This window comes from Diadema antillarum, unplaced genomic scaffold, assembly GCF_040938485.1.
Source record: "Diadema antillarum isolate AM-2024a unplaced genomic scaffold, OU_Dant_1.0 seq00000231_RagTag, whole genome shotgun sequence".
NCBI lineage: Eukaryota > Metazoa > Echinodermata > Echinoidea > Diadematoida > Diadematidae > Diadema > Diadema antillarum.
In genome coordinates, this window is record NW_027271281.1 from 102209 (window position 1) to 125572 (window position 23364).

Genomic DNA, 23364 nt, shown 5'->3' on the forward strand with positions numbered 1-23364 from the left:
TGTGGAAAGGTGCATCAATTTTTGACCCGTTTTACATGTTGTAGCGTTCGCGTGGAAGCACGGTTTCGCAAATGACCGAAAGTTTTCAATATGAGTCCACCCTTTTGATCATGTAGTGAGAAATCAAACCAAGCAGATTACACTCGAGCACCTGCAATCAAGCAAAATTTGATTTGAAAACAACTCCAGACCGTGACTTGAAAAATGTGATTTTAGTATTAACATGCTCTGGTCAAATGAGTCCTTTGCCAGTGCGCAAAAGACTGTAAGTCACAAAGGTCCATATTGCACCATCCTCATCTCATCCATGGATGACACCACACAGCACGCCATGATGATGTCATGACAACAAAACAATTCCAATGGAAGATTGTAGACATCAACTTTCTCCCCTAACTTCCCCTCCCCCCAAACCAACATTGTTGCGCATCTCCCAAAGTCCCAAGCAGCGAACAAGGGTCTAATAGCAGGTTAGAAGAGGATGCTTGCCCGAGCGACCCTTGTGGAATGCCATTATCTCATGTCACATGTCATGGGCATCTGTTTCAAGATAAATCCTCCCGCCCCTTCATATTTATTGTCAGAACCTGTTGCTCAGGAGCATGAAGAAAGTGGTCTTAGATGTCTCGCGGTTGTGACATGGAGGATTAAGGATGCTGAAGATGAAGATGGTGCCCCAGACTGGGTCAGTGAACTGCTGTCTGGCCATCAGCGGAGGCCGAGAGAGGATCGATTGGAGCGGGTTGAGGCATGATTGAGAAGGGCGGGCAATAGGAGGCGACAGTTTCCAAGAGTGGAACCCAGGCAATTTTCATGGAGTTCACAGGAGGTGAACACTGCTAGACGTAATGATGATATTATCTTTTTACGTACAAAACAATTTCAGGTGAATATCTGATAAACAAGCCTCTTTCGGCTAGGTCAAATTAGAAGCTTGGTGCTTCCGTGGATGCCCATCGTAACCTGGTATAGAGGGGAATCAAAAGTTGGGGGTCAAAGTTCATCCATGTCTTCAGTGATATGCATTGGTAGCCAGCTATGATCCATTATGACCTTACCTAAGCCAGGCTACATACATTTTGTCTTGCATACAAATATTGTTTCCCCCTCTCATAGCCATAGAACTTTTTGGCAGCAATAGCAGCTTTCTTAGTGGACTGTTGTGATATTTACAATATAACACATCCACAACCCTCCCCCCCCCAAAAAAAAAAAAATAAATAAATAAATAAATAAATGGGTAGAACTGTGGAGAACATTCTGGAACAGAGCCACATGATTCCGTGTTTTCATCCGCTTTTTTTTACATCATGTTCTAGTTTTGCTTTTGTTTTTATCTCGTCATAGTGGCGCACTTCATACCATTGTGCTTTAGTCAGCCCAGGCATTATCAGATTTTAACGTCTGCCAAACTTTCATGTGAGAAGATGCAGAAAAACCGGGCACCATGGGACCAGAGACTATGGCAGCTGAGAATGTGATTTCTGTGTCATATTTTGGATGCCGTTCGTGACCCCTGAAATTTCGGACTCTTGGAAACTGAGCAGGATGTTTTTTTTTTCTTCTTTTATTTTAGTGTCTTCCCAAAGTTGTTCCCTGTTAGCTGGCCTAGATAATCTCTCTGTTTCGTATTTTTTGGGAAGAGTGACGCCCCAAAATGACGCATTTCTTGCGTCCTATATCATGGAAATCGGAATGTAAGCTTCTTAGTCATGCTCTATCCCTTTGAACCACTTCCAAGCAAAATGTCATTGCACAATTTGCATGATTTTGTTGTGTAACTAATGTAGCTTGTGTTGACTATAGTTTGTTTGTTTTGTTTTGTTTTTATTTCCTACTCAGATAATGTTTCATATCTAGGTACAGTAATATGAGTTGAATATTCCAATCAGTTCAGGGTCAGATACAAGTTGTCTTGTATTGTAAATTGTCTTGTATTCCAAATTTTAGTCGGAGCTTTGGATTCTGGCCCGTGTTGAATGACAGTTACCCTTCTTCATTGAGAGTGCGATCCCAGCACTGATCCTTACAAACCTGTTTTTCTTAATGTTAGACTTTCATACTTGTAAGGGTTTTTACCCAAGCAGGCAGACACATACCTACAAATGTAACTGCTGTTGTTCCCTGGAACACCCTCCTAAAAGGGGGAAAAATGGAGCTATCTATCAATCATCCCTACTTTAGATAAAAAAATTCTTTTTTAGTAATATAGTGATGTGTTAGGCTCAGCTATTCAGGAAGGCATGTCTTTAGTTTCCTGATAAAAGAATCAAGTGGCTGCAGAATGCCAATTACTGCCGGATTATGCCAAACACGTGGAATAATCTTTTGCCATCAAACGCAGTATTTGGGCCTACTTTCACATTAAAGTCGGATCTTGGTCTTGAGGGAGTACTCCCTACATTTCATGGAGAGCGAGTGACCCCCTGCTACCTCTGCGGATGCCCCCCACACTGCCAGGGCTCTGGGTTTATCAAATATTGTGGGACTTGAGGTTGGGCTACCTGTCAGTGTCGTGCTCTACTTCTTCTTTGTTTGTGGTGGATTGATGACAGCTATATCTGCCGCATCGATGATAGTCCTTATACCTGGTCCCTGCTCTCTCAAGTCCGCATGCCGTGTGATATGTACTTCCCCTCTTTTTTTTTATACTTATGATTGCCTTCTTTATTTCCTCCGGCTTTTCGTTTATATCTGTGCTGCACCGTCACGCCGCCGAGCGAAGACTCATGTCGGGTAGCGCTTGGATTTCATATCGTCAGATTCTGTTGCATTTTTGTCAGTGGCTTGTTCCAGTTGTATCGGTTACACGTTTCCCTGAACAAATATACTTCTTGCTGGTAAGGAGGATGGGCTGTATGTCTTTTTGCGATACATGCTCTTTCACTCATTTCCTCTTTGTTTTTGGATAAAACTTCCAGTCATTAAAAGAAATGGGCCAGACTTTTCATAGTGCCGTACTAGTTGTTGAAGTATCAAGTAGAAGTTTTGTACTCACAAGTGTTAATCTGTATATGTCTGTCTTTCCGTTTATCTATCTATGTATCAATCGTATCTTTCTACCTATTTATTCATCTGTCTGTCTCTGTCTGTCTGTATAATTCTGTTTTAAGTATGGAAGCTGAGGAGATGCATCAGTCAAGTAGAAATCCCTCGGACTATTTCAAGTGTCTCCTCGTGATATGTGACTGGAATTATAGTCATGGGGTGATATTAAAGTGAACGTTGGCACGTCATATGTTCTCTCAGAGTCCCCCCACCACCACCACCATCATGCCCCCTCCCTAAGAATCCCTCACACCAAAGACAACCCCAATTTGATGTCAAGTGATCAGCTGTGCCCACTTGTGTTGTGCCAGTGTTATCCTGGAATACCTGGCTCTCAGCAAGACCCAGTTTGGGGACATCGTCTGCCGCGTGAAAAGAAGGAATTAAAGTGTGCAAGAGGGGGGAGAGGGAAAAGATTGACCCCTTTCTCTCTCCTATGTTGTAAGGCACTACAAGAAATAACCCCCACCCCACCCTGCACAAGAAAAAGGAGTTCAAACCGCTGACAAATAGCCAACGAAGAGCTATGCCATAGCTAGGAACATTAACCCTCGACCCAGTCCCTAGCGACAGGTACGAAACCGACTTATGGCAACAAGAATTGTTACCGCAGACTAGCTAAAGGAGGAGATGAGTCAAGGAACCTGGGAAAGGGGGATGGGAAGAAAGATGAGATAATATGAGGGAAAAGAAAGTGGTGTCTTTGGAGAAACCGGAGTTTACTAAATGGATTTTGTCACGTTTGCTCAGAGAAATTCCCCTGCACACAAACATGGGCTTAATGCACAGCGCACATGTCACAGTGTTTCTGTCGCCCCACGAGTTGATGAGGGGTTTGTCTGCAATGCATGCGTCCAGATTCCCCGTCCGAGCACTGGCGGGGCTCCCCGCATCACTCAACCGTCCAATTAGGGTGCAAATTTGGCTCTAAGGCTGATGTGATTTGGGGTTTAGAGCAATTTTGCCCAGCGTTAGCAGGGGATGAAGACCCGTGTGCCCTGGAGAACATTGATTTGACATGGCCGCATAATCTGTGAGATTTAGCCGGGGGTGTTACGTGCGAACGGCTCTCTCCAAGTCACATGCCATTGTATTGATACAAATTCTTCTCCGATCATAACCCTTCATTGAAGGTTTTAGAGTATTATGGAATAAGTGGAGTAATTGCTCTGTGACAGATGAGCCAACAAATAACTGTAAGCCTCTACTTTTCTTTCCTCTTTAGAAAAGGCTAAACACCTTCTCAAGAAGGGGTTCATTCTTAAAAAATCGAGTAGCTGTCATTGGCCCTTCTAAGGTGGCACAGTAAGCTTGTCGTTCCTACCAAAGATATTCGTCTGTGATTCCTGACAATTAAATCATAATCAGGGTCGTGTGAAGCGTGCAAATGAGATCAAGTAATCCTGGGATTTGGGCAGGGTTCAGCTGAAAACCTTCACTCTCTGTTCACATCAGATTTCTGAAGAAAGGTCTGCTTTGGTGATTTAAAATCCCTGTTTACCCTGTTTCTCAAGAAGATTGGGAAGAATACACCTGGCTTCTTCTTTTTTTTTTCTTTTTTTTTTCTTTTTTGCTTTGTCTGCCTATGTGTTTTTTATTTTTCGTACTCATTTTTTTACACATGTATTTCTGTGCATTCATGTTTTGAGATTTTTCAGTGGTTGTGAGAGTGGATATGGACTCTGGTGTTGCCATGTTTTTGACTCTGTGGCTATCAAGGTCTACCTATCAAAAAAATTATGGTCCAAATTCTCCCCTCTTAAGAAGCAAAGTTTTCGGACAAATATGTGATAAAAACAGTTTAATAAGAAATCTAATTTATGACCCCATATCATGAGGCCAGAAGGGCCAATAAAATACTTGAGGATATACATGAATGCTAGGATAAAGAGGCCACCAGCATGGGTACCCTTCTCAGTGACATACTGGTTCATCCATTATGGCGCATCTGTCATGGTATTACCCCCATCCATGTGGTCCACTGCTTGTCTTCCTTTGAGAATAAAGAGCAAAAGAAATAAAGAGTCCACAAATTAACCTTGCTCTCCCACTGCCCAAACCAATGTTTTGCAAGAATTTCAGCCCAAAATGAATGTGGCACCCCTACCATATACCCACGCCCTCTCCTGCGACTGTCCCCATAATGTACCGACACAGCCCGTCATGATCCCCATCTGGCATCCAAATGCGCCCACTGAAATCCCTTCATCTCACAGCATTTAATTCACCCGTGAATTTCTCCTAGAAAGATCACAAATACTAGACCAGACACAGATTTCAGACAAAAATCTGCATATTCACATCCTAAAGTGTGACTTTATTAAGTCTGCATGGTTGATATTCCAGTGAAAAAGTAAAAGTTGATTGTGTTAGAAATTTGCTGTTATTGGTAGTGTCCGTGAAAGGTTGATGTTTTAAACGATAGCAGTTTTACTTCATACACACCATATCTTAATTGGAAAAGTGGTATTATTTGTACAGTGCTTTACCAATGAATTTGTAATAGACACAGACACAGATTGCAGATAAAATTCTGTGTATTGGAGAATCTTGCAACTTTCATGTTAAAGAGTTTGTTTTGTGAATGTGGTCGGCAGAGGTATGGAACTTGGAAGGAATGGCGTGCACTCTGCATGGTTGCCTGCCTGCCTGCCTGCCTGCCTGGCCTTAACTCTTTGGTGAACTCTCGGCCTGCCCTCGATGATGGAGACCCGATCGATATGTCGTGGCGTCTCGTTAGCGACATTAATAGGGGCGGGCAGGGATTGGTGACCCCCTTGTCTTCTTTCTCCTCTGGTGTGTTTACATGAAGGTTATATTGTCCTTTCTCCATGGTGATGGATGATGGTGATGCATTCCTTCTTTTTTTTCTCCTCCTTCTTCTTCATCCTCCTTCTTCTTCTTCCTCCTTCTTGTTCATCTTCTACTTTTTCTTCCAGATGAACCGTGGGATCATGATCCATGGAGCATTGGCACGATCATGTCAGAATGTTGTTTGGGGCTGGGGGATGAGCTGATGGTAGAGTGCGCAGAGGACAGCCAGGGCACGAGTGTCATGGGGTCAGGGAAGGGGCAAGAGAGCAGGAGGGGTATAGTGATGTTGAGGGTGAAGATGGTTTGGAATGGAAGGTGCAAGTGATAGCCCAGGATCCCCCCCCCCCCTTTTCCGTATTACCCGCCAACACCTCATTATGCTTTCATGCCATGTGTCACATTCTGAGCATGTAAGAAGATTTGGTTGCGCACAGATGGAGAAGAGAGGGGGGCCTTTGAGACCACCCAATTGAGAGGGGGCGTTGTTTACTTCAGCCTTCAGGCACCTTGGGCCTTGGGCCAAGGGTAGCTTTCGCTGGAATAGGAAAGAAATTCTGATACCTGCTGGAACTTTTTGGCGCAAAGTCTTGCCAGGAACCAATCACGCTTCGCAGTGTTTGCTACCTGCTCTGTCCAACCCACTGGGGGTAGAGTGAGTGGGTTGTAAAACTTTCATTGCCTTGCCCCACATGTTCCAACTCTAACTCTCTGCGCATCTTTTAAATGATAGGCTGCATGTCCGACATGAGTTTTTCATTGGTTGCAGCGACGTGCCCATATTGCAGCAATACCAGCGATATCGGAGATATCTTACAGATGAATGACATGCAAAATGCGCATCCAGCCCATCTTTCATGGAAAAACCCTGAAGAATATGTATTCTTTGCACTTGTATGTTCAATGGATGGTTACAGACCATAATCAAAAGTATGGGTAGTCAAAGCATGCCCACATTGATGATAAATAATTTATTAATATATGCAAGGATGCCATAGGAAGAAGATGGAGAGTATTGTTGAAGTTGGTGGATCAAGTATTGGACTTTGGAATAGTTCTAGACCACATTCTCCAACTCATGTCACTAAAAAGTAAGATTGTGAGGGTCTTTGCAAAAATCAGAATATTTTCATAATTAATGTAAATGTTCTTGCCATGGTCAGGATAACGTTTACCTTGTCAGCCTGTGATATTCAACCCAGTTATGCTTTCAAGACAGTTGCACTGCATAAGATATAAATTGTAATAAGAATTTCGGCTGGGGAGGGTTAGTGGAGTATAACTTCAACATTGATGGAAAGGTGGCATATGGCAGCCACAACATTGTATTATGCAATTGCAATATCTACAGTGGAAAAAACAACAATAAAAATTGAGTGTGATATGAGCCATGTTATCATTGCCAAACTACAAGTCATAACATCGCAGTGAGTTCAAAATTGTTTGATTTGTGCTTTTTTGGAGGGGGAGCGGGATGAAGAAAAAAAGCTGGCATGATGCCACAAAAGTTTGACACCCGTGTAATCTCAACTGCCATTCCCAAAAAGCTATTGACCTAATAAACTTGTACTGTGAGGAGGTTGTCTTCTCAATTTGGGGGGAATATGGGAGAAAAACGATTTGATGACAGCTTCATGGGTCAATTTTGTGATGTCCAAATGTCACGGTTTATACATTTCTGTAGTATTCCCTCATTCTTCTCACCCACCCACACAACAGACGCCTCTGTTCTGTGGCAGTTTCAAAGTTTGTAAATACTGTGGGTGTAGGTCAGATGTTATATAAAAGTTGATAACACGTTTTCATGGTTTTTTTAAAAAAATTATAATTTCTATGTTTCCTTTACAAGTCAATCTTAGTCATTTTTCCTGGTTGTTGCTTGAAACATATTTCATACATTTCAAAAATTTACATTGGGATCACAAGAAGATGAAATCTTTAAAAAGAAAAGGAATAACATGAATTTATTGACTTTGAGTATTAAAAGAGTTGCAGACTCACGCTTCTGGTACAGTAGCGCATTTCAGAAAGACTTGAGAATAGTGCGAAGATGCGCGCTATTGATTTGGAAAGCAGCCAAGGGGATGGAATAACCGTGCGGTTGAAAGCTGAAAGAAAGTGATGAAGCTTATTGATCGAGAGAAAGAGGAAGGAACAAAAAGGAATATTGGAAACAACAGAGTTTGATTTCAGCCGAAGAGCAGAGGGCAAGAGTAAAGGGAGAGGAACCAGAACCACGAAAAGGACGGCGGGTCACTTCAACAGAGGAGTTTGCAACTAGTGACGGAGATCAAACGCGGAGATAGGATGCGATTCTTCTCTCTTGAGCCTGAGCATCGCCTGGACTTGACAGACATTTCAAACAATATGTTGTGAACATCTCAATTTGACAGCTGTGTATCATTTCATGTGTCATCCATCGCCAAAAAAAAGGCAGTAATATTTCTCTGTCTACTCGTATTCCCTCTTTTTCTCCGTTTCCTTGCAATCCAATGTTAGAATTCAGTCACGTATGACACATTAGAGTCTTGATTGCTGTTCTAGATGATGCTGATTCCACAGATGATTACTCCAATCTGCTGGCCCCATCAGACCTAATTTCCTCAGAGAACTGTTGCATCTTATATTAATCAAAAAGATTACTTTTGTTGTGACAGATATAGTTGGAGAAATATGACTTTTATTCTTACCCTAATCTGTCAGTATACATCGGGGTCTGTATTTTTTTCCCTCTAAATCCTATAGTTTCACATTGCCTTCTTTATTCAGTTCAAGGAACCTCATTGCTGCACACATTTGATTGTCTCTTGTCTTCTTCTTTTTTTTTTGATATTCAAAGTTTTTAAAGTAATTGGAGAGATTGTCTATTAATCTTTATTCTTACTAGGTATAACCTGGTGCAAGTTGCATGTAAAAGTAATATTATATTATTGTGATGAAGGCAATATTTCTTGATAATAACGTATGAATGTAATGGACTTTGCAGTTGCTCATAGGAGAGCTGAAAATATATATACTGAAGCAAATGGCAGAAACTTGAGATATGTGTCATGAGTTTATAAAGAACACAAGACATCAACAACATTCTGAGATTTGAAAGAGACAGATAATTTCTGTAAACCACTTCTTGATAAAGATTAGTGTGTGCTATGCATCTGTCATGGGATGATCTAGCCTGGTGTTAATCCCAACGAGGAGGATAAGTGTTATCTGTATTGTGGGACAAGTCTGGCTGGTCCTTGGGGTGTCCTAGAACCACCATCTCACAGCTAGGCACAAAATAATAGGATTGCAAGTCATTTTTCAGTGGATGTTGGGCTGTCAAAGTCACTTCCCCCGCTAAATGCCAGATGCTCACGATTCACTGTCCCATCTGTATCTCTTGCCATCTTCAACCGAGTTGGGATGAGTCTCCCTCTCCCTCTCTCTCTCATCCTCCCCCTCCCCCTCTCCTGATTGGAAGATCCCTAGAAACTGTCCTTTTTTTTGACAGTGCCCAGGTCATCGATGATATCAGGTGTGAAGTAGGGTTAGCAAACTTTTCTTGATGGAAGTTTGAAGTGGGTGAAGATCGGATAGGGAGAGATGTGGTAAGCTGAGGGAAGACGGATGATGGTTAACAAATTTGCCTTGATAGAGGTGAAAAAATGTAAAGAGAGCCTCTGTGTGTGTATGTATGTGTGCTTGTTGGTGTGTGTGAGAAAGAGAGAAATGATAAGGTAGAGAAGAGAAGTACATGAAGTGGTGTAGCATTACAGAGGCCATTTTGTTGTTAGTAAGTGTGTCTCAGTGTTAGCAAACTTTGTGTATATGATTTTCGCACATAGTTCTCTGTGCTGTCAACTTTTTCTGACTCCATCCACCGTGGCAATGACTGTGAACATGACATCTCACAACTCACACTCATAAAGGTCCTGAGCAGACTTCTCCAAAGGAGACAAACAAACTGTGGGCCAGATTGAACTGCATATCACTCACGATGTTAATGGAGGAACAGCACTTGATGCATATCATTTTCTGTATGTCTTTGAGGCCAAACAATCTTGACTTTAAGGCAAGAGTTGTTTTTGTTCCTTGATTTTTGTTACACAATAATGAATTAATTTTTACTTTTCCATCTCCCCCCGCCCCCCCCCAAAAAAAGATAAAATAGATCAATAATCCCACTGCACAGATATTTCATTTTACTACATTTGTTTCTTTCTTGTGAATTTCATACTGTATAACCGTGAATTGTGTGAAATTTATGCTGTTACCTTCTCAAAAAAGAAAAACATGTTGCATTGCTGTTTCTTGTTCAGAGAGTTAGATGTAAGCACAAAACAATGGTATTGTCATTAGAGTGTAGAACAAAATAACAGGGTTCACTGTAATGGTGTCAGTCTTAAGTTCAGAAGCCATATGGGATTTAATTACAATTAAAAAAAAATCTGATATCTATAACTGGTACTGGTTTTCTTTTGATAGGGCTGTGACAACCAACAAGACCGGATGGGAAGGCCGGGCCAGATCGAGAGGTACCTGGTAGATGCCCAGAAGTACCAGCTGATGGACCTGGCAGCGAGGCCGGTCAACGGGAGACCACTCTACGTGCAGGGCCAGGAGGCTGCAAGGTGAGCGAATACTTGTGATCTCGGTCAAAAGGCTTGGAAGCAGTGTGTTCTAGCCTAACCTGTAGGCTCAGTGTGATTTTATGTTTCTCATGTAACTGAAGAGATTACCCAGATTGTTTTTCCAAGTGACAGGTTTTCTGCTTGCAAGCTTGCAAAAACTTTTGCAAAAACATTTATATATATGATTTTAAGCAAAATATATCTTAATGAGTTTTTATCTCCTGCTTCCTGCACAGTTTTTGAGATGATTAATTGGGATGTTGACTTCATCTTGAGATGCCCACACTCATCTTTCTTGTTTGCACTGCAATTTTCTTATGTCATTTAGATGTTTATGCAACTTAAAAGTGTTGCGAGTTTAGAAGTCGGGGTAGAGAGGTGGAACAATTTTTGGCAAGACTGTATAATAAGAAAGAGAGGTGTTAGGGGGCTCCCAGTTGTCCTATTTTTTACTTCATGTGGTTCACCTTGACTGATCCAGCCATCGTCTGTTGATTGGAGTGGATGCCAAGCAACAACTGGTTCCCCCTCCCACTGCAGCCACCTGTCCCGAATGACAGGAATCATTTACCTGAGCCCTTCCCCCTCCGGATCGGAGGCTATCTCTGCGAATTACGGGATCCCAGGGTGTGCGATTTTTCGCCTCTGCCCCGAGTGTTATGTTAATCCTTTAGAATAAAAAACCCCGACCCAGCCACACCCACCCACCTCTAATCTATAAATGTGTCACTCTGTTCCACCTTACACCTCTCGAGTCCCCCCCGTCCCGCCTCCATCATCTCTCGGTGGAAGATGAATCAAAACCTCTGGGATGAGAACATGGGCTGCTTCAGACTCTTGTCCAATCCTTTTAATCCTCCATGATGCTTCTTTCTCGCTTTTCTATTTTATCTATCTTCTTATTTTATATATTAATTCATCTATCTGTATCTATATCATGTATATATTTATCTTTCTGTATATTTGTATCTATCTATCTACCTGTTTATCTATCTGTCTATCTATATCTATGTCTGTACATGTATGTATATCATCTACCAATCAATAAATCTCTCTGCAAAAGCATAGATCAAAAGTATAGATGATATAGATTACATGGGCAGGCAGATCATAGCTAGACAAACTGTTGATCTATATCTGCGTCTTGTCATGTATATGTTCATTTGTGTGTGTGTGTGCGTATGTTCTCTTCTTGCATCTCTTTTGCCTTCACTTTGTGTTGTTTCCACATTTCTTATCCGTTCCCTCCTCTTTTTCTCCTTCTCAGCTCGTTTTCTTTAAAGAACGTCAAATCACTAGGCAAGTTAGCAATTGAAATATGGCTGTATCGTATTATCCCCGTGGAGATTTCATTCTGGTTCTAGCTATTTACTATGAGTGAGATACACAAATTGTTTGTGGTTTGATCACATATTTGTATCAAGAGTTGACATTTACAATAAACTCAGAAAGCAGTATTGCCATTTCTTTATAAAAGCAAAAACAAAAATAGGTGAAATACAATAATGAAAGCATTTTAGTTTATCAATGTTTCTAAAGGTGCATTTGTAGTAAATATTTTTTTCTAATGGTAAAAGCAGGAGCTGTGTACAATGTACTTCATCTCTTGCAGTTTCTCAGTAGCTTAGTTGTTGATAATATTGAGTTCTATATTCTTTGATGAAATTGATGCACATGCAGTCATAGGGTATATATTTCATCCTGCACGAAATTTTGCAAAGAGCATAGGGGAAAAGATCAGGAGAATATAGATGAAGTAAAGGAAGCATAATTTTCCCTAATTGACTACGCTCTCCTTGCCTGTATGCCTGGTTGGATTGCGGGCAGTCGGGCGCAAGGAAGGGGGGTAACAGGGGTGTGACTCACTGCCCTCCCTGGGTCAATATAGCGGCGCACCTGTCTCCATCTCTTCCTGTCACACCTTTTCTTCAGGAGGGGGGAAAAAATTGAATGTTCCTGGCAGCTCCTCCCCACTCATTCTCTCACCCTCTCTCCACTTCTCTCCCCCTCTCCCTCTTTCTTTCTCTCTTATCCACCATCTTCAACTTTCTCATCCCTTGCCTGCTCCCCCCCCCCCCCCCCCACACACACACACACCTTTCTGAGTGACCTCGGCTTGACAATGAGAAGAATTATCTTTAGCAGGGAGTCTATCTGGAATCACAGCTGAGATTCGAGAAGACAGAACTCATCTTCTTGCGAAGAACTTTTCCCCCCTCTAAAGATCGCGTTTGATACCAGTTGCGACGCAATGCTCAATGCGCTTTCACATTTTCCATCCGGGATAAGTGGTAGACTGAAATCCAATTTGTGGCTACCGTCAGGACAGGAGTCTGGTTGTTCATGTGCCTCGACTGTCATTACATACACAACCTACTGTTAGGACAATGTGTGCACTAAACCTGAATCATTGACACTTACCTGTTGTGTGAAAACAAAAATGAACAGGAAGGAAAGTTTGATACAAAGAACAAAGAGAGTTCAGTTTCATGGATGGCAGACTCCCTCCTGGTATTAACCATGATCCCTCCCCCCCCCCCACACACACACCCCACCCCACCCCCCAATCCCTCCCCCCTCTCTCTCTCTCCGAGGATCATTGGTTCTCATGTGAAGAGTGAGGCGGGTTTGAATGGTGATCGTCGATGTCATAAGAGCGATCAAAATCCGGTATCAACCCGATTATGATTCACTATCTCGTCAGTTGTGATTTGATCGCAGGGGTAACTCCGGGCTCCCTCCCCCCATAATCCCAGATTAAGCCTCCCCCTGACAAAGGCAGACGCTGCTGCAACTGCTTCTGAGCGGGAACAGTGGATTACCTATTAAGAATAAGGTGTTGAGCAACTGCATATGTGAAAAAAAAGGCTTTTCCCCCTAACTTCACAGACGATTTCAATCACAATTCAAGGATGTACTTTGTTAGTTTCACCCCTTTCTCCATACTCTGCCATATCTTCTCTCTCTGTCTTACTTGTTGTTTTTTTGTTTCTTTTCTTAAAGGGATGGTACAGTATTGGTGGAGATGAGAATTGGGCTTTCAACTTTCTGCGAGATACCAAGAAAACACTTATGATATATTCAAGAGCATACCAATTTAAGAGGAATTCAAAGTTATTTGATAAAAATCAGGTTTGGAATTACTGAAACATCCAAAAACAAGGTAAAACAAAGCGATCGTAATAAAGTGTGGGTCCCACACTTTATTAGAATCGCTCTTTTTTGGATATCTCGACCATTTCAAAACCAATTTTCATCAAATAAAGGTTGAATTCCTCATAGAATTACATGCTCTTTCACATTTCATAAGAGGTTTTTCATTATCTTACCAAAAAAATGTTAGAAACCAGAAATTAGGTCTCAACCAAAACTATAAGATCCCTTTAACCTGTTCCATACTAAATTCTGAAATGCCCATAGACTTAATATGCAGGCCACTGTGTTACCGTATGGAGGGGGATAGTAATAAGTAATGAAAAAAGTTGTATTAAAAACATTCAACATGTAATGGAAGCACCATCCAATAACAGATATGTAGAAACAGTTTCAGGTGATTCTTCACGAAATAGTTATCCTTTTTAAAAGTAGAATTTGTGATTATGTTGTTCTCCACTTTTCCTTGATTTCAAAATGAAAGGGAGATGAGAATTTAGATGCTAGCATACAAGGCCTTCTTCACCCAGTAGGAGTCAAGTTGATATCACATCAAAGTGACAACAGAAACAGCAACAGATCGTGTACAACATTACACACATGTGACCTTTCCTTCTCATTGTACATTTATTGCAACATGGCACATGTTACCTTCTAGCACATCCTAATACATTTTGTCTATAATTTTTTTCTTCAGTGAAAGATAGACCCTAGTATAACAAATATATACAGACATTTTGCTGTGTGGTTGTAAATGGTCTTTTCGGGGTGTGATGGAGGATATTTGGACAGCGTGATTTACTTATCGACTCCGCAGTCTGGAAGAGTTCTCTATCATCAAGTCCCTAGCAGGACCACCACACCAGAGCTGCTTCCAGCAACACAAATACCTTGGACTTCCTGCCAGCCCCGTATCAACAGATCAAGACCAGGGGGCTGTGGTGGTGGTATCACCTGTCGCCATGGCGATAGAAAGGAGTGCTGAAGTTGGAGGAAGTACATGGGGAGAAAATGAAGATGAAAAACCCAGAACATATAAAATGATTCTTGAGTGGATATGTGTTTTTTTTTAATGTTTTGACCTGGTAGGTCTGAAGTTCAGCCAGGTCTGAAGTTCAGCGTCTGAATACGGGGTCTTTAAGACTTTTCCTCCACCTATATGTGGCACCCCAGCAGCCTCCCACATGGATGCACTCTGCCTCTCTCCCATCCTGTATGAAATTTTCTGATAATGACTCATTGCTCTGTGTGACACTTTTTTCACATTTATGTGTGTCTCATCTGCATTTATCAAGGATGCATTAAATTTTCTAATGCTCACCAATTTTCTCAAATATCCAGTATACAGGTATTCCAACTTGGTATCCTGAAGAGAAAATCTGCTTTTACAAATATTGCTCAGTAAAGGTGGATACTAGATCTAATGCAGACATACTTTTTTTGATGGTTTAGTGTTGTTTTTTTTTTTAAGTTTACACATGCACACATTTTCTGCAGCAGATGGTCACCACACACAGATGAAAAGACGGTGGAATGATTAGATTCAGGCTTTTTAATGAGATTGTGCGTGCATTTTCTGTTTATAAGACCCTGCTTGTGTCACCCTGTAAAATTGATACTGTGGTAAGCAGAAATTATGGAAAGATGACTGCACAAGTGCACTTTAAAGAAGCCAGGATCGTCAATTCAGAAAAGATTGATTTGACAGGCGGAAGATGTTGGTGGACGATATGTGTCAACCTGATCATGACCCAGGAGTGCTTAAAGCCTGCGTGCATCATTTCTGGTTAATCGCAGAACGACTGATAATAGTCAGAGATGCAAATCGATCTGTGAAAAAAACTCTATGGTGTTGCATTAGCCATACATGCAAAAGTTTGTGTAGCATTTTTTTTTTTTACATTTTTGAAAGTACAAAAAAAGAATAATAGAGAAAATGAGGAGTTAGATTAACATAGTTTTTTTTTTTCACAATTGAGAATCGGTTGAGTTGATTTTGTTTCAGATCATATTGTAATATAGGGATATAGGTTGTCTTCTTCATTTCATTACAACCTCCGGAATTTGGTAGTTAAAATCAGGGGAGAGACCACATTCTAAATTATTGTTGTGGTAGAAATATACCAAATTTACAACTCTGTACCATCTGCTCATGGCTATGCCCAATATATTCTATTAAAAACTTGCTGAATTCCAATTTGTGATATCAACCTTTATTCATGCCAACAGTTTGAAAGGCAGCTTGCCAAGGTTGAGTGAAAGTCAAATGTCTCGACTCAATGAGGCATTTAATTTTTGGTAGTGGTAGTCAAATATGTCATGTATATCTTTTTAAAGAAGTCAAAATGGCCCTCTTGTTTGTTTTTTGGGAATAATAGGGGGATAAATATGGTTGTGTAAGAGGCAAGTCCTATATCACCAGTGAATCTTATATGCCTTCAATATATCTTCAAAGAATGCGACACACGCAAAAAGGGTCAGTTTTGTCACATTTGATATACTGCACGGCATGCCTGTCAAAACAAGCATTTCATATTCCCTGCCTCTTGTTTGTTGTCATAGGGTTGGATGGCAGTGTATCCACCATTACTCACATCTAGGTTAAGAGAGTTCTAGGAAAGGTGTTGTTAACCTTACTCATCCAAATCATATTCTTAAAACAATATTTTCATCATCCAGTTTTACTTACTATGTGGCATTTTTTTTGTGTGTGTTTATATGTGCACAAATTGTTGCATGATTACACCTACCATCTATTTACAGATTGATTTTTTCCAATAATTGATTTTGGAATACTCAAATAAGTCTCAGAGTGGGAATTACCATTCTGAAGTAGCATTTGTTCTTCCAAAATGAACATCCCCAAAGTCAATGGAAGTTCATCCTTCTTGATCAGTTCTACAACAATCTTATGCCATCATCTAAGATATGCTGAATGGATTTTAGGGAAATTTGTTGGGGTTTTTTTCTTCTCAATTCCATATACTCATATTGGTGAAGACATGTGTAGGCCTACTTTGTTCACAGATGTTTGAGCGGGGTCAATCTTTCATACTCAAGGGAAATTCAAATTTCATCTCAAGTCTTATTTCCCAACATGTAATATTCTTCTTTTTTTTTGTGCCACAGGGATTTCCAATAGCACCAATGTGGAGCCAGCCATTTTTTAAAATCAAAATGAAATCTGAAATATTTTAAGTCAAACTTTGCATTGGTCTTTAAAGATTTGGAACGCTATATATCATAGTGAAAAAAAAAAAAGTAACCAGGATCATGAAATTATGTTTCGTCCTAACTTGAATATGGTTACTTGTCAAACTGAAGATGGAATATTATGTGTAAGATTTGCTTTTACCGTCCTCAGGGGGGTGTTTCATCAACGTTTGTCAGCGCTGACAACTTGAATCACCATAGTAACAGTCAGTGACCAGAGCATCTCAGCCAATCAATACCAAGGATTTTACTGAAATTGTCAGCGCTGACAAACATTGATGAAACACCCCCCCCCCCCCCGATCTCTTTTGTTATTTTAGTTTGGTGTCAAGTAATGACTGTGCTTGTGTTAGTATATGAATCAGTCTTGTAATAAATTATGTAGATAACTCTGCTTTCTTAAAGAGGCACTGCATCCCGAGTATGCCAGCCTCCGACAACAGTCCTAAAAGGGAGCCCTCACTTTTGTCAGGGAGGTGAGAATCACCTCCCTGCTGTAGTGTTATAAAAAACCTCTTGGGATTCTATACACCAGCACATTACTTGATATGATTACCCCCATGGTATAGTGAACATGACAGTAGTAAACCATTACAACATGAATATGATGTCACATAAGTTAGAAATCCTGTTCACATTTATGTAGTCACACTGAAAATTGCCTCAAAGAAATACAAGAATTGTAAAATCCCAACAAGAATGCGGTTGCTTTCTTCGGTGATAACAAACTGGGATACAGTTTGGCCTAGAATATGACCATGGGCTGAGATTTTATCTTATTTTGATATTGACTTTGATTGGATGATTTTGATTCTAGTTACATTTTTGAATTTTTAGAATTGATATGAACTTATACTTTCATTTTCAGTTTTAAAAAAGGACACAAGATACAAAGAAAATGATTGTCCAATACAATATACACCAATCAAGTTTTGGAGACATATTTTTAATTTAGATCTTTTAAAACAGGAATCTTATGATGTGATATACCATGTATGTCTACTCAATATTTATGCATGGGTCAACCTTCACGACTATTGCAAGCACTAGTTAGCAAATGGGGTATATTGCCTTTAAACTCTTCTTACTTTCCCTCCCTGTGTGTTTATTGTAATCAAATTAGACCCACCTCACACCCTATTACCTGGTCATGATCACGAAGAAAATGACTCAAATTTGGGGATGAATTCAGTCTGACAGTCCCAACAAAAGAGCGCTTTATTCTCAATCTTTCTGTGTGGGCGAAAGCTTATTAAAGAGAAATATTTAGCCTTTTTTCTTTTCCTTCTGATTAGCACAATTTTGATATCCCAAGTGAAAACACTGCCACCTTTCATAACTTTTTGTATGCGTCATGTTAGCTTTACGATGAGCAGTTTCCATCAAACCGCGCACAGTTCGTTATTGGGGATGACGTGTGTTTGATATTCAAGAAAGTGCATTGTGTATAGTGCTCAAACCATGGGGAAGAGATTACGTTCCATTAACCAGTTTTCTGCCATGAAATTGAAAGTGAGCTCAAATGGTTCTGCCCGCATCTCTTGAAGCAATAGGCTTTCCCCCCAAATAATTGACTCTGACAGCTCACCTGGTGTTTTATGGCTTAACGCTTATAAGGTCCCATCTTGGTTTTCATTCAGTGTATACATGCCTGCTTCACCCTGAGGTGTTTGTATAATTTTTCATATTTGATATCCTGTCTTTTCTTATGTCAACATCTGGTTTCCTTGCCTTCCAGCATACTAACCACTTCTCACTTCAGCCATACCATATTTTTTTATTTTTGTATTCCTGTCTGGTCTAGAGAGAGGGACAATCTTGCACCCCCCCCCCCCCAAAAAAAAAAGAAAAAAAAAGAAATAAAATATGAAAAAGCAAAAACAAAAATTGAGGGCTTATGTATGTCTCAGCATTCTTCTGTGGAGTACCTTTAGGCTGTTTGTCCAGTCTTAATGAAATGTCAACCACTCCCTCCTAACTTTGTCCCTACGGATTCTACGCAAACAACCCCACCCTCACTTAGCCTGGTACAACTTTACAAGCACCAAACCCAACCCCATTGGACCACAGACTGTACTCCAGCTCGCGGCTCTGGCACCCAGCGGTTGCCTCTTGCGATTCCATTGGGCGGAGCGGGAGGGCCGAGTTATAGACGGATAGCAAAAATATTTTCACCTCACATGAGTGAGTTGCACATAATCTCTCTGTAAAAATATTGTTCATTCGGGAAGTGAGACATAGTCCCTGGATAGGTGGCATGGAACCGAGGGTGTAACAAGAAGGATTATGTTTGGGATTAAAAAATCATAGTGGCAAAATGACAGAGTTGCAAGAACTTGCTATGTTTTCGTAGAACCTCAGTTGCCACTAACAAAATATTGAGTAGTCATTTAAAGAAAAGCTCTCAGAGAAGTCTCAAGGATTTCAGAAAGGGATGAGTATTCAGCATCATTTAGACACAAGTGCATTTAAATTCCTGGAATTCAAGTTTGAAAAGAACTTCAATCATCTCAAGTTATTGAACACAACTTTCTAACTTTTCCATGTGACCAAAGTTTCAGTTGGTATGTATTTAATCAAGCTGGGCATTAATTCTCCTCTCCTCCAGTTCATCTACATCTAAAGGAATCAGCAGGGTCAATTTAGGATTCCATCACCACGGATGCATGCTGTGTTTCTGCACAAAAATAGAATCTTTCCCACTCTGGCATGTGTCTGGCATATGGCAAATTTCAAGCCGCGAACATGGCTTCAAACTGGGCCGCCATTAAAGTCTATTTACCGTCCCCCACTGTAGTGCCGAGTCCTGGCAGGATTCCTGTCCATTCTGAAATCAAATGCTGATTCTCAGTGTGATATCTCCCCTCCCCCCATCCCCAACCCACTTCACCCTCCATCTTTCGGTCTCAGGAGACAGTGTCAGGCGTGTTTGTTCTTTAAATATATCCGCGGTATAAAGTTTGCGGCAACAGCGCGGCGTGTGGAAGTCAAGCCGAGGCAGAGAAAAGAGCCATGTTGTTCCTGGGTGCTGCGAAAATGTTGTTGCTGGCAGAAAGGAAAACTCGAGATTACAAGTATCCGGAGCTCGGGCCCCTGTTTCACTCCATGCTCGAAGGCAGAAAGGCATGCCATGAAAGGGATTAGAGATGACTTTCTTTCTTTTGGGTTGGAAATCTTGTTACAGAATAATACTGCGACACGCAGTGTGATTGGCAGCTTTACAAATTGCCTCTATTCATGTAGAAAGTGGATGAACAAGGGAAGTCAGGGAAAATGGCAAATAGAAAGTAAACACAGCAACCCAAACCCCAACTGTGCTCTCGCCAATTATATTTCAGCTCAGTGTGTTATATTCACTCATTTAGGCTTTAGGATAATTGAGGAAGTAACGTTTTCACCTGTTTTCACCCTGACCCTTATATGGTGGAATAATGCTCTGCAGAAAAGTAATTGGGGTATTGGATTCTTATAAAGTTAGGATTACCAATACAGTAATGTGCAAATATCAATACACATAAATTCATTGCACTGCAACAATTAGCAGAAGAATTAAATGGAGTTCCAATTGTCAAAGTGGATTTCTGTAATAGGGGTGTAGTGAACACTTCTCTGTCCAGTAATTTCAATTTGATGGCTAATTGTTCTGAAATATAGTCATTTCAATAAATACTGGTTTTCAGAGGTTCATAAAAGCTGATATTGTCATACTGTAATGAACATAGAACAAATGCATGTGACCACAAATTTTGACTCTCTTGATTTACTACAAGGTGGTGAGCATATTTTTTCCCCTCTGTAATGATTCTGTATTTACAATTTTCTCCTTTTTTGCATCATAATTGACACACCACTTGTGTAAAGTTGCTTTCCATCATCAATCCTTCACAAATGGTAACCATGGTAACCAGATAACCATCTGTAGTCTGTCAGCTGTTGTGGATCACTCTGACTTCAACCCTTTTTACTCTTTCCCAGCCAGCCCCAACTGGTGAATTTCACCTAACTACAAAAAGAAATTACTGGATATTTTGATCTAGCTGCACATCATTCTCTAGCAATTCATTTTGAATCTTAAGTGCCCGATTGGGCCACTAAGAGACCACAGCAGCGGACCACAGGCCCGCTGCTACTGTCAAGCCCTGCATAGCAAGCTTTTGGAAACCTGCATTTTTTTTCCCTGAGAGATCTCTCCTCCTACCTTCCATACCGCCCTCCCCCTCTTCCCCAACCCCCCATTGTCCTACAAAATGCACTGAGTGACACTTCCAATGTGATTGTCTGTTATGATTTTACTCAATAATGGCCCGACTCTTGACAGATTGCATTTTACAGTGCTTGCACACTGCTTCACGCTTTGTTTCACAGACATACTTCTCTCTATGTATATCTATCTATCTATCTATCTATCTATCTACATGTATCTATCTATCTATCTATCTATCTATCTATCTATCCATCTATCTATCCATCTATCTATCTATCTATCTATCTATCTATCTATCTTTATCAATCTATCTATCTATCTAAATGTCTATCTAGCTGTCTATCTATTTCTTTTCTTTCCCCTCTCTCTCATTTTGTCTCTTTATCTACATATCTTTCCAAAAATCTGTCATCTGTATCTTATTTATTTACTACACTCTGTCCCTCTCTTATTTTTTCTCCCTTTGTGCTATTTTCAATGAAAATATCTCAACCAAGCAAAGGCATGTCAAAACTTATGAATCAGACATACGTTCAAACGAAATTCAAGCATGCGTAATGTGTCATGGTGACATGGAGCCAAATTGTGTATATTAACCCGTTGAGGATGAGTCCCGAGTATACTCGGGGCAGGTGTCTATGGGAAATGCGTGTTATAGCAAAATCAAACTGTCCTCAATGGGTTAAATGGTGCATGGGTAATTTCAGGAAATTCAACAGTTACATTCCCCCATAGTAGGCCTACATCTGTAATTAGTTTCGATCAGGAGAAAAATGCAAAGGAGTGAATCACACGGTGGCGCGTCCTCCTCCTTTAGTGATGCGCTGTCCGAAAGGATGCCACATGTGCTGGTGTTTAGCATACTATGTGAATGACTCAAATTCTACACCTTCTATCTCTCTCCCGTCCTCTCCTTCTCTCTCTCATCCTATCCGCCTCTCGTTCTCTCTCTCTCTCTCTCTCTCTCTCATCTCATGTATTCTACAAGTTGACTCATGACTGTTTTTGCAGGGAAAATGTAGTTTGACTCAGGTTTAGGCGTATTGAAGTGAATAAATTTCTTGTTTTCCACCTGTACATTTGACATTTTCTTTCCTTGCACTTTATTCATTTGTTGATTTATGAATCATTGAGGATTGGCAAATCATGAATGGATAAAGAACTGTAACAACTTGGAAATACGGAATGTGATCAAAATGCCAAGCATTTTGTATGTGTGCAAATGCAGTACGTCAGTCTTGAGTAGTGTTTTGAAATGAACTGGAAAACCCAAAGTTTTTGTCTGTGCCGTAGCACAAACAGGCAATGCCAGTGTAGCTGTATGTCGACTTCTTAGAATTCCTAGAGAACAAATTTCATCTTTGCTTTTGACATGTGTTGTGCCATATTCACTAAACACTTAGGTGGAATATCACAAAGTATTTATTTTCTTTGTGTATTATAACCTCCACAAACTGTTAATCTGAATGAAATCTGTTGAATATTTCTTTCAATGATGTTCTCACTGTTTTTCCAAACTTTTTGTTTGTCTCTCCCTCTCTTGTCCTAGATTGGAGCAAATTGTTGTGGACACTGTACAAGGCAAAGACAGGATATACAATGTCATGTTTGTTGGAACAAGTAAGAGCTTGAGTCATTTGTTTCTCTATTTGTTTGTTTGTTTGAATTGGTAGTGTCCATGTGCATTATCTTTTCTTTCTTTTTTTGTACAAAGTCCAATTAAACTCAAAGTAAAGCAGTATGAATATGATAATTTCTGTAATTTTGTCATGATTGTCAGAGTCACAGCAGCAAGTTTGAGGTGTGAAAAAAGTCTACGTATTCATTTATTGTTTGTCAGAATTTTAGTGTGTTTAACCCATTGAGGACGGACTAATTTTGCTATAAAGTGCATTTCCCATAGACCCCTTCCCGAGTATACTCGGGACTCATCCTCAATGGGTTAAGATTTCAGTGTTTGGTCATCCTTCCACTGTTTTTTTTTTTTTTTTTTTAGGTAATGGAAAAATCAAGAAGATGGTGAGCATCGAAGGAAGGGATGATGCCTGCATTGTGGAGGAACTCTGTGTCACACCAGTAAGTATCCTGGAGGAAATAATCCCTCTGCAGTGAATGAATTCTCCCCAGTTTTGCCATAAAGAACAATAGCATTGGATTGTACCATTTAGTTGTCAGAGGGGAGAGGATTCATCCACATGCTTTTGCTCATAAACATAGTCTTGTTTGGTTAAGGATTCCATTATCAAAGCCCTAGTTAACATGTTATCATTTTTCAGTCTTCACTTATAGTGAAATTACCAGAAACATGAGAATAGTAAAGAA

At 40.4% G+C, this 23364-nt stretch overlaps 1 protein-coding gene across 1 annotated transcript in view; it reads left to right on the forward strand.

Annotated features, from left to right (window-relative positions):
* The window catches only part of LOC139729259 (semaphorin-5A-like), a 144733-nt gene that overhangs the window by 97561 nt on the left and 23808 nt on the right, over positions 1-23364 (forward strand). Inside the window, exons 11-13 of the mRNA XM_071640190.1 lie at positions 10327-10472; positions 22592-22662; positions 23039-23118. Coding sequence (XP_071496291.1) covers positions 10327-10472; positions 22592-22662; positions 23039-23118 — 297 coding nt within the window. The remainder of the gene's footprint in view (positions 1-10326; positions 10473-22591; positions 22663-23038; positions 23119-23364) is intronic.